General features: G+C 37.6%; 2 protein-coding genes across 2 annotated transcripts; one reads left to right on the forward strand and one right to left on the reverse strand.

The window, feature by feature from the left end:
* The first annotated feature begins 493 nt into the window (after window positions 1-493).
* bnip4 (BCL2 interacting protein 4) lies at window positions 494-3,432 on the forward strand. Its single transcript, XM_061039938.1, has 6 exons — window positions 494-660; window positions 1,033-1,204; window positions 1,315-1,375; window positions 1,549-1,655; window positions 1,869-2,018; window positions 2,817-3,432. The coding sequence occupies exons 1-6, from the start codon at window positions 618-620 to the stop codon at window positions 2,857-2,859; spliced, it is 576 nt and encodes a 191-aa protein (XP_060895921.1). The 5' UTR covers window positions 494-617; the 3' UTR covers window positions 2,860-3,432.
* Window positions 3,433-3,491: 59 nt separating this feature from the next.
* On the reverse strand, window positions 3,492-8,481 carry ppp2r2d (protein phosphatase 2, regulatory subunit B, delta). Its single transcript, XM_061039936.1, has 10 exons — window positions 8,323-8,481; window positions 8,067-8,141; window positions 7,535-7,632; window positions 7,238-7,403; window positions 7,001-7,113; window positions 6,734-6,911; window positions 6,451-6,615; window positions 6,048-6,217; window positions 5,349-5,440; window positions 3,492-5,166 (listed from the first exon to the last, which is right to left on the reverse strand). The coding sequence occupies exons 1-10, from the start codon at window positions 8,327-8,329 to the stop codon at window positions 4,887-4,889; spliced, it is 1,344 nt and encodes a 447-aa protein (XP_060895919.1). The 5' UTR covers window positions 8,330-8,481; the 3' UTR covers window positions 3,492-4,886.
* Between the last annotated feature and the right edge of the window lie 3,222 nt (window positions 8,482-11,703).

Here is an 11,703-nt window from a genome sequence, read left to right on the forward strand (position 1 = left end):
TTAATTCAATATATTCAGACTTCATTCAATGTATTCAAGGTTTCATTCAACATATTAATTTCCTGAACGGCATGCCATATATATAGGTGTATGTTCTATTTTTTCTAACTTGTGAGCTATGGGACACTCCTGAATTTCCCCCAGGGGATGAATAAAGTATTTATCTATCTATCTATCTATCTATCTAGCAACTATGTTACAGTAAGGCAATTCATAGAGGATAATATATAAGCTATGACTGCCATCTGCAGGTGTTTGAAACTGCTGTAGTAATTCATAAATAAGGCTAAACCAAAATGTCACATAATCAGACATGACCAGAGCCTATTTTTTGTTTTTAGAAGTAAAGTCTTAACTAATCTTGAATGAATCTTGGCACTCGTGTTTATTTTTGGTATTTCGGGAAGCTTGTGTGTACGAGCATGCGCATTCTTTAGTCTGCGCGAGGTGCCTGGTTGTTTCAGAGCCAATCACGTTAAAGATAAACACTGTATTGCGTCATTGTTATTGTTGTAGTTGGCGCTCCCGCTGCATACAGAGATTTCGCCACCATTTCGCTTACATTTAGGCATCTAAGACAGCTTTAACGAGTGGTACCGCAATCATTTACCAGTACAATGTCTATCCAAAAGGACATTTCATCGGACGAGAGTTTGCAAGGTGAAGTATAACCAACAAAACCGCATGTAGCTCACCAATAGAAATGCTAGCGCTAGTCGATAGTATTAAAAACACAAGGTAACTAACGTTCATATGCCTAACCCATGTAAAATCCAAGATTAAAATGTCTTGATAGTCACGTTCAAAATCATTGTTCTATATTTTAAACGTGAATAAATAGCTTAGAGGACAGCCCGTCGACCTAGTTAATGAACGTTATTTGCTATGTTGCGAAATCAAATGCCTTCCAGCCAAAAACAATCCGTGTCTGCTTATTCAAGTCTCCCTCACTGATATCAGTCCTGGCTTCTGTATTATCAAATATGGATACCCACATTTTTATTCATTTTAAGAATGTTTATTTGATCTTAGGTTCCTGGGTTGAGCTGCATTTCAGTGGCACTGCCTCTCAAAGCACCAGTCACCACGGAAGCCAGGAGCAGATCCCCACGACCAGCCTGGAGTGTGACGTGGAGAAAATGTTACTGGAGGCACAGCACGAATCAGGAAGAAGCAGCTCCAGAGGAAGCTCTCAGTGCAACAGGTTTGTGGAAAAAAAAGAGGAAGCTGAGCATGTGTGCATTGTGTAATACAGCTTGTCAGGAATATGGACTTAAAGTGATAAGTGACCAAAGTTATGTCTTCTTCACACAGCCCACTTAGAGCACAAACCCCCCTTCTTCTGTGGAGAGGCTCGGAGGGAAACAGCTCACAGGTATATTTGTTTGAATCACTGACTTGTATAAAAAAAAATATAATTGGATCTGTGTAGATTTGTTTAGATGCTCATTTCCTTAGAAAAGTGTTTGTAGAATTCATAAATGGCCAAGTTGTTGCTGTGCATGTTCTGACCATAGGTAATTGAAAATCCAAAATTGGTGTTTCTAGTCAGAGGAAGACTTCCAAGAAAGAAGACGGGAAGTTGAGAACATGATGAAGAAAAATGCTGACTGGATCTGGGACTGGTCCAGTCGACCTGAAAACAGTCCCCCAAAGTATGTAGCTCCTTCTAATTAGGAATCAAAGAAGCAGGGGAAATTGGTAGCCTCACCGTGTTTGTCTTGTGTCACAATTTATGACTGTAATTTATATAGTGAATGAAAAAATGAGGATGTCTGTATGAGCAGAGGTGTAAGTATGACATTAGACCTGCACTCATTAATTTTAATGTATTCAACACGGTGAAAAATTAATGTGTTCCTCTGTAGGGAGTTCCTGCTGAAGTACCCTAAGCGCACCACCTCACTCAGCATCAGGAACACCAGCGTCATGAAGAAGGGAGGCGTCCTCTCTGCTGACTTTCTGAAGCTTTTCCTTCCCTCGCTTATCATTTCGCACATACTGGCTGTTGGACTAGGGTAAGCTACATAATTACATTTCTAATTCTGGTAACACTACAATTGCATATTACAAATACAATACCACTTCAAAAGACCTGTGAAAAACCCTACGTTTTTTTTTTTACCACAAAACATTGATGTTTATTAATCATGCTGAGATCTGGCATGAAGGCCAAAAATCACTTTATTTCAAAATCACAAGACGGAAAGATAGAGAACTGATTTCCTTCTGTTTCGTAACACCACTGCTGCAAACAGACCTTTAATTGCACCAACAGACCATGAATAATTGAGTGGTAGTCTTATTAGCCAGCTGTCAATCCGTTTCAGCAGGATTGATTCCAGTCTTGTGTTTTGACTCTCAGTGTGGGGACAACAGTTTAATTTACATTAGTGTTGTAGCCATTTCTAAACCCAGTAGCATCCTCTCCATGAACATCTTATATATGCACAGAAAAGGAATTAGTTTGGCATTAAGTTTTAAGAACAAAACTACATGATGGAAGACAACATAACGATGCTGATTGTTGGGCGACAGGTTTAAACATGTGGGAACCTAAAATGCTTCAATGTGATGACTTTTCATGTGTAGCTTTTTTTAACCTTCCGAGTTTTCATATCTCTCCGTTTTTTTGTCACATGTATCAAATCATTTGTTTTATTCATGAAGTATATCCATTGCTTGATTAGGGAATTTTGATTGAAACAAAATGTAATTTCCATCACCATATCTGATTGTCTTAACTATTTCTTTTTCCTTTTGATGTCTTGCATACAGCACTACCTCGTTTGACATTGTTGTCGCTCTCCTTTCAGGATATATATTGGGAAGCGTCTTACTTCCCACAACACCTACTGAGTAGAAGAGGGTGTGTTTCCACACGCTGTCACCTTGACGTGACCATTTTGGCATGCCTTAAAACGGGACCTTCTGCATATCACAGGGGGATGTGGCAATGTGACATTGTTTATGTTGAATGAGTGCTCCACATCACCCACACTAGCTTGGACAGTTCAGGATATATGTTGTTGCTGTTGTATTGTGAAAACTCCTAAAGAACTTCACAGTGACACATCCTCTGCTCCTTGTTTAGCCTGGCTTGGAGATGACTGTTTTGCTGCTTCCTGCTCCTTAAATCTGCACGTTAGGGAACTTATTAACATGTCCATAATCGTTACGTTTGCAGTGAGTGACCACTTTTGATTTTGAATTATGTACCGTTAGTTGTTACTTTTATTTTTTAAAGATCAGCTATGGATAAAGGAAACACTTTTTTTTTTTTTTTTTTGTCAAAGGGATCTTTGGTTAATGATGGCAATTTGTGCAATAATATTGTCACAATAATAACAAAAAAAACATTAGCTTGTTAATCACTGATGTTGTCCATTTTGTTCATGACACACAATACAATAAAAGATTTACAAAAGTTCAGTGGAAGTGGAATTAGATTTTTTTTTTTTTTTTAAAAGAACACACCACATGCAGATGAACACAATTAAAATTTTATTGAACTTTGGTCAAAATAATAAACAAGTGAATACATTGCCACCATGTTAGGATTGAATGGACAAAGACAATGCATTATTATGTGTTTTAATGTCATCAGTATATGTTTTGTGTAGTCAACCTTCACTTCTGCATTCACAACTACGGAGATAAGATCCACATTTGCAGTACGCGTTCAAATTGGGGGTGAGATCCCTAACAAATGAATAAGGGCACATGTATGAGGCCTGTCTGAATTTCCTACTTAATACATTACTCGGAGGCACTCTCTCAAACTGTATGGTGTGCAATTTTCCTCCTTTGTGATTTTCATAGACAGCCACATGTAGCAGCAGTATATGAGGACATAACTCTATAAAATAGGATTTACAAATAATGCACATGAGGTTTGTAAAACGTTTGGGGACATAACTCGTAGCTGTCACTGATAGAAGTAGGTATTAAGGCTGCAGATTCCCTTTATCCTGGGCCCCATCTTGTGCCATGTAGTTTCCAGCCTTCATCCTAAAACATGGTCAAAAACTCAGAAATTAATCTCTTGACACAAACACATTATCGGTTGTCTCAACAGTGATTCTGACACTGGTAGCCCCAAGTATTATTTCCATTACAAGTTAGCTTGAGATCTGCTCAAAGACAGTGGTGTGACTGGACATTTTTCCACCTCTCTACAACATAAAAACATGCAAAGCAATAAACATGTTTTAATACATACTTCTAAATTTAAAAACACATCTGTAGTTTTAGTTTCTTTTATTAAGTGGATGACAAGGTGTACTTGAGTAGATACAGTCAGTGAAATTATGTCACCGTATTGACTGGGAGAAAGTAAGAGGAGGGAGGGGGAGAAAAGAAAACAGGTCCACTTTCCAAATTCATGGCCTCTTCCACCAGTAGTTTGGCCTGAATACATGGCCATTAGGGGAATGTTACAGTTAGGCTTATTGGCCATTAATCCTTGCTTCAGAGGGCCCAAAATCTTTAAGATGATGTTACAACTTTGACAAGACGTCATTTTAAGGGCTTCCAAGAGTTCTGTCGTTAAATCATGAAATGAAGGCTTAAAATGTCAACACAAACACCAACGTTCAAGAGTTTGACCTCTAGGGAGTGCCATTCCATCAATTAGACCCGAATTGGGCTTTCTGGGTCAGGGGGGCATGTTGATTGCCCTGGTGCCAAAGGCAAAAACAACCTAAGCTCAGACTCAAAATAAAACAGGCCTATGGATCAACCTCCTGTGGCAAAAAAGTAGACACGTGCTTTCGAATTCTTCACCAGGAGGACAACGAGGCTGTTTCTTCTTATACAGATAGACAAGTAGTAGGCTTAACTACACAGGTACGGTAAAAGCCCTATCCTCTGGAGCCCGAAATCTTCTAGTTGATTTTGTCCTGGAAAATGTACAAGTTGTTGGTGGCTGCCACAGCTATCACGTTATCTTTGGGGTGCCAGGCAGTGTGGAGGATCTTCTTGTTGAAGTCCAGGCTGTCCACGCTGATCTCATCCTTCTTCCTCTTGCCGCCGGTGGACACCTTGCGTGGTTTGAGCGTGGCCCGTGGTTTGCTGCTCTCCCGGGACGCCTCCAGTGTGATGTCCCGCCTGGTGTTGCGGTCAAACATTCGGAAGAAGTTGTTGTAGGAGCCGGTCATGATGGCACTGGAGGAGAAAGAAAAATAAACGGTGTCTTTAAACTATCTTGGAAAAAAAACCAATACAATGCGACAAGTGATCAACACACACACACACACACACAAAGTTATATTCAGGAACTCAAAGCTTTCAAGACACTATTACATGTAAGAAGCGGACCACATGCCAGATGCAAAAAGGACACTCACCTGTCACTGCCATTCCAGCAGCACTCAAACTTGTCAAAGATGCAGTCGTTTTCATACAAAGAGCAGAGTTTACTGCGAAGGTATTCGTGGACCTGAAACAAAATGTATCACTTAGACGACATATCCAATTCAATAACACCTAACATCTCTGTACCTAACTCTATCTCTGTAGATAGAATTTAGGTGTTAAGCTCATTCAGCAAAAACAATATTTTGCCTGAGTACTTATCTCCAATGTCTATGGTAAGTTCAGAATTGCCCTCACATTGAGTGGTTAACCAGAAACACCTGTGATTGGCTGCTACTTGTGTGTGTTGCAGGACCTTGCATACCCTTCACTGAAGAATCAAAACGTTTCATACTGTTGTATTTTTATCCAACTATTTCACAACTAGCTTCAAGAAAACACATTTGGCCAAAATTATGTCATCACAGATTTTAACCAAATTGAAAGTTTGGAATAAACATGTACTGTTGCATGTCACAGTTACACATAAGCACAAGAGGACTATCTACAGGGAAAAACCTGATTAACTGTTCAGCCCATGTTAGATACTTACTGTAATCCCTGCTTTAAGCTGTCACATGAATCATATAGATCATTTAAAAACATTGCTTTGCTTTTTCTTTTTATGTCTTGCTTGAGGTCAATGTAAGTTTGACTTGGAAGTCCCATGATAAGAAGAAGTGTTTATGCACCTGATACGTCTCCACTGGCCTGTTCTCCATGTTGAGGTCCCAAACTTTGACGGAGAGGTAGTCACGTGTCATCATATAGCGTCCGCTGTGACTGAACTTCACGTCTGAGATGGAGGAGATGATCTCAGAGAAAAAGGATCGGCTGCTTGGGTCCTCAGGCTCTTCAAAGACTGGGGGGGAAAAAAAAGAAGAATTATTCTCTATATCCTTATTTCCAAAAAATCTACCTGACCATACACCTTTTTGAGAACGAGAACATGCCCATGTCCAAACAAAAGTTCTCATACATCTTCTACACTTAAACTAAAGAGAAACTTTACAGTATCAACAATGAGATATTATCATATACATTTAACATCAAGCGATTTGACTGATCTTGCAGCACTACAGTGCGGGTACTTACACTTTGAGTGCCTATCGCAGAGTGCTGCTGCTCGCATGTCACACAGGCGGATAGTGCCTTTGCTACTGCTGTACACAAATACATTGCATTGGTGTGGATGGCACTCAGCAGCTGTGATTACTTCTGTCAGTTCCTCCATGTTGGCGGGCTTGATGTCTACAATATCTGGGAACAAAGTGTTAAAGAACTAACAGGCTTATGTTTCATAGTTACACAATGCAGAGATGATTAGCCTATAAGTCACATATCTAATCTTTTTGATCTCAGAAAGAAAAAAGGATACTAAAACTTCTGTCTGTGATTTCCAAGTGCCATAGATTTATTCTTAGGTCGTCTGCGGAGAGGTACGTTTCATGATCACTATTTACAGAAATGGAATTAATGTGATAGGTGTGTGCATTTGCAAAGATCCTCCTTGGGCTTGCTTCTACCATGAGATCCATTGGCATCAGCACTGGTACCTGAAACATAAAAAACATGCACGCTTAAGATAAAAAAAATAAAAGTCGAAACTCTTCGCTCGAGATATGAAACACGTGATCAAACGTACCCGTAAAGAGGTGATTCTAAAGGGGTCTCTGAGTCGTCCATCTTCATCTTTCAGATTGTAACCTTCTGCTCGTTTATCTCGTTCACTTATTTTCCACAATTTGATAGTTTTATCTAAAAAGAAAAGAAAATGAATGAATAAGTTATTAAACTAAGACTTCTAGAACAGTTATCTTCAAGAAGTTTAATTTCCTTATATCACCAGATCTTTAAAGCATATTTAAAAATGACCTCTTACCATTTGTTGAAAGTAGAAAGTGAGCAGCATTTTGTTGGGGTAGCCATCGTATTTTATTAATTTTTTCCTCAATTTCTAAACTTTTCAAATAGTCAAATTCTGGCTCGTGACTCTGAAAAGTGCTATACACGTTGTACTCCCCGCGCAGGTGTGGACGATTCTTAGACTGGAAAACAAAAGGTTTAAGAAATTACTCAAACTGTGTTTATATATATACACACACACCACAACAGAGTGGCACCATCTCACATTAATAAATCATCAAGATGCTCATCCATCAGTGCATGTCATTCTTACCTCCTGTTCATGTTGAAAAATCACTACTCTGCCTCCTTTATCTCCAGTTGCAAGCAACTCTCCAGAATAGTTGAACTCAACTGTTGAGATTATGTCAGCTGAAAAGTGACACAAATCAGAGAAAATTAAACCAAACAGGTCAGAGGTCAAGTGGTTGTTTGTTGCTGGCTAACACATTTTGTCTTAAATACTCACAACACATCTACTACACCCTGAATCAATGAATGAAAACAAGCGTGATGTCACTTGACAATTTATGGACGCAGCACATTGACGTCATGGACACGGTCGCTCCCCTTTAATAGCCTAGCCGCCACTTAGCACACAGCTAGCCAGCGACAAACAAAGTCATTTAAAGCAAAACAAATTGTGTTTGTGCAATTACTCCAGAACCAGATCTACACCGCACGCAACAGCTGTCACGTATTAAACACTGTCAGGTCATCTAACTGTCGTGCATGTGACGTGAAGCATCCGGAGCATCATTACCCCTATAAGCCTAGCCCGTCAAGCTAACGTTTTAGCCACATACCTTCCGCAACATCTTCATCTATCGCTCCTTTCACTTGAGAGAAACACCACTGAAAATCGTTTCCTCCTGCAACTCCTGGAAGAAAACAAATGCGTTAGTTTGTATCCGATTTGCGTTTCCTTCGGTGAGAAAATGACCTAGCAGGGACACAGTTTGACAACTAGCCACTTAGCTTGCCAAGCGCTAAGTTGCAGATTCAGGCCATCACACACACCGAGTGAGGTGGGTCCTTCTCCCCCCTTCAAAAGTAGCTTACCCGCCATTGCTTCATGTAGCAGCTCTTGCTGTACACAGCTTCCAATAGCTTATCAACCAATGCGGCTTGCTCGGGGAAATAGATAACATCCACAATCAGTGTGAAGACTCGGGTCCAGATCTGTCAAGACCACGGAAATTATCCGTGATTTTTTTTTTTTTCTTCCAAAATGGCGCACAGTACATGGAGAAATGACGTCATGCACACATGCCACATCCTGGCTCCATCCATCCTTTGAGCATCATGTAGTATAAATGATGTATTTCTCTGAATACATTACGTGTTTTATCAGATTATTTGAGCTAATTTACATGATGGATGGAAAATATAAATATGCTGTAGGTGTTTTAATGCAGTGTACTCAAAGATTTGATTGAAGATTGAAAAAAGTATGGAAGCCCATTTCTGCCAGTAAAAAAAATAAAAATGAAAATAATAAAGTCTCATACTTTCGACTTTTATCTCATTATGACTTTATATCTCATAATTTCGACTTTTTATCTCATAATTTCGACTTTTATCTCATGACTTTATATCTCATAACTTCGACTTTTATCTCGTTATTATGACTTTATATCTCATAATTTTGACTTTATATCTCGACTTTATATCGACTTTATATCTCATAATTTCGACTTTTATCTCATTATTATGACTTTATATCTCATAATTTCGACTTTTTATCTCATAATTTCGACTTTTATCTCATTATTATGACTTTATATCTCATAATTTCGACTTTTTATCTCATAATTTCGATGAAATTTATCTCATACTTTCGACTTTTATCTCATTATGACTTTATATCTCATAATTTCGACTTTTATCTCATTATTATGACTTTATATCTCATTATTATGACTTTATATCTCAATTTCGACTTTTTATCTCATAATTTTGACTTTTTATCTCATAATTATGACTTTATTTTTTTTATCAGATTATTTGAGCTAATTTACATGATGGATGGAAAATCTAAATATGCTGTAGGTGTTTTAATGCAGTGTACTCAAAGATTTGATTGAAGATTGAAAAAAGTATGGAAGCCCATTTCTGCCAGTAAAAAAAATAAAAATGAAAATAATAAAGTCTCATACTTTCGACTTTTATCTCATTATGACTTTATATCTCATAATTTCGACTTTTTATCTCATAATTTCGACTTTTATCTCATGACTTTATATCTCATAACTTCGACTTTTATCTCGTTATTATGACTTTATATCTCATAATTTTGACTTTATATCTCGACTTTATATCGACTTTATATCTCATAATTTCGACTTTTATCTCATTATTGTGACTTTATATCTCATAATTTCGACTTTTTATCTCATAATTTCGACTTTTATCTCATTATTATGACTTTATATCTCATAATTTCGACTTTTTATCTCATAATTTCGATGAAATTTATCTCATACTTTCGACTTTTATCTCATTATGACTTTATATCTCATAATTTCGACTTTCATCTCGTTATTATGACTTTATATCTCATAATTTCGACTTTTATCTCATTATTATGACTTTATATCTCATTATTATGACTTTATATCTCAATTTCGACTTTTTATCTCATAATTTTGACTTTTTATCTCATAATTATGACTTTATTATTTTCAGTTTTATTTTTTTAACTGGCGGAAATGGGCTTCCATAAAAAAGCCTGCATACACAGCATAAACATTTTACCTATCTTGTGTTCAAGCGCCTGGTAATTGTATGAATGTGATCCCCGTATTCTCATGAAAGTTCAAGCAGTGCTTCAAGTCAATGTCGAAAAATAGTTTTTATATGTGTGGTCAGATTGCACCATGGCATATAAAAGTGTTATCTACTAGTTTGATGAATATTTTAGATTTGAAGTGTGTCTTAACTCAAACTTGAATGACACCAAGACAGTGAGGGGCTCGGTTTGTATTGCATGGTCAAAGGGTGACATCTAGTGGGCAAATGATGAACATTCAGGTACATTTTTTAAGCAGTGGTTTGCGCCCATAATTAAAAACTGCATACTTATCTGATAGTTACAGAGACCTTTGTAATTCAGAATTATTCGCTGCCATGGCCTATAAAACCGGACCCATTAAAAGTCCCTTTTAATAAGAGAGAAGTGTTAAACCTTGAACTTTCAGAGTTTGAATGTCATGCGTCTAAGAGAAGGGAATAGTGTGCTTGAAAGACAGCCCTCTTATTGGCTTGAAATTAACAACTAATAATTCCTATAGCCTGATTGGCTGAAATCCTGTCATTTGGGTCCCTGTCCATGTGATGAGTTATCACAATTTAAAAAAAACAGGAAAATTCTGAAACTATCCTTTTCTGATCTCAAGGGTCATGATCTATCTATCCATCCATCCATCCATCTATCTATCTATCTATCTATCTATCTATCTATCTATCTATCTATCTATCTATCTATCTGTCTATCTGTCTGTCTGTCTGTCTGTCTGTCTGTCTGTCTGTCTGTCTGTCTGTCTGTCTATCTGTCTGTCTGTCTGTCTGTCTGTAAAAAATGTAAATACATAAAATATTTATTATACTTTCTTTCACTAGGTTTATAACTCATGCTTATTTTATGCCGTTTGTCATTTCTTCTTGTTGTCTGAAATGATTGGGTTAAATATTTAAAGACAAAACTTTTCAAAGTCAGCTCATCCTGTTTCTGCCCAGGCTTCATTAAAAGTTTGCCACAAACGTCTGTATTATTAGGAATAAATACATATTCCAAGATAAACATACAAAAATAGATGTAAGAGGTGTGGTAGATTCTTTAGTATAATGCTTACTTTTCTGCTAACATATCTCTCTGTAGACTCTGGGGGGGGGGGGGGGGGGGGGGGGGGGGGTTGAGAGTTGGGAGGAGAAGGGTAGCCCAAAGGGGCTGATTGTGCAATAAAAATAAGTCACAATCCAAAATAATACAAATAAGGCAAGTGCTGATAAAGTATAAGAATATTTGATATCTGGGTCACATTTCAGTGGATAACTGCATAACAAAAGTGTATGTTCTCTTAATACTCCAGATGATAGAAACACATTATTCAAATATATTCAAACATACAGATCTGCCTAATGGTGGAGTACAGTTGTTGAAACTATTGTTAAACTCTATCTTTAAATATAACTGCAGACAGAAAGTGGTCTGAAAAGGAATTCTTTAACTTCGTTTAAAGCTTCACATTTGTTTATTGAGCTAGCTGTTCAAATAGACTAACTTCTAGTACCTAAATGTTTTGTCTATAATCACTTGAAACTTTTTGTTTACTGCACGTGCAGATAGTCCTGGAGGTGGCCAGTGAAGGAAGGGATGTACCCACAAAGACCTGGACCGAATCTCACAAAAACCCTCTCCTGGATATCTCCTGAGCTCAACAT

This window comes from Labrus mixtus, chromosome 6 (genome assembly GCF_963584025.1).
Source record: "Labrus mixtus chromosome 6, fLabMix1.1, whole genome shotgun sequence".
Classification (NCBI taxonomy): domain Eukaryota; kingdom Metazoa; phylum Chordata; class Actinopteri; order Labriformes; family Labridae; genus Labrus; species Labrus mixtus.

Bases quoted from the DNA above. Each gene is read 5' to 3' on its own strand.
- bnip4 (XM_061039938.1), top strand. From the start codon at position 618: ATGTCTATCCAAAAGGACATTTCATCGGACGAGAGTTTGCAAG. The intron at 661-1,032 runs GTGAAGTATAAC...ATTTGATCTTAG, and splicing joins ATCGGACGAGAGTTTGCAAG to GTTCCTGGGTTGAGCTGCAT. The intron at 2,019-2,816 runs GTAAGCTACATA...CTCTCCTTTCAG, and splicing joins ATACTGGCTGTTGGACTAGG to GATATATATTGGGAAGCGTC.
- ppp2r2d (XM_061039936.1), bottom strand. The intron at 6,218-6,450 runs GTAAGTACCCGC...TTTCCCCCCCAG, and splicing joins CTGCGATAGGCACTCAAAGT to TCTTTGAAGAGCCTGAGGAC. The intron at 5,441-6,047 runs GTGCATAAACAC...ATTTTGTTTCAG, and splicing joins GGCCAGTGGAGACGTATCAG to GTCCACGAATACCTTCGCAG.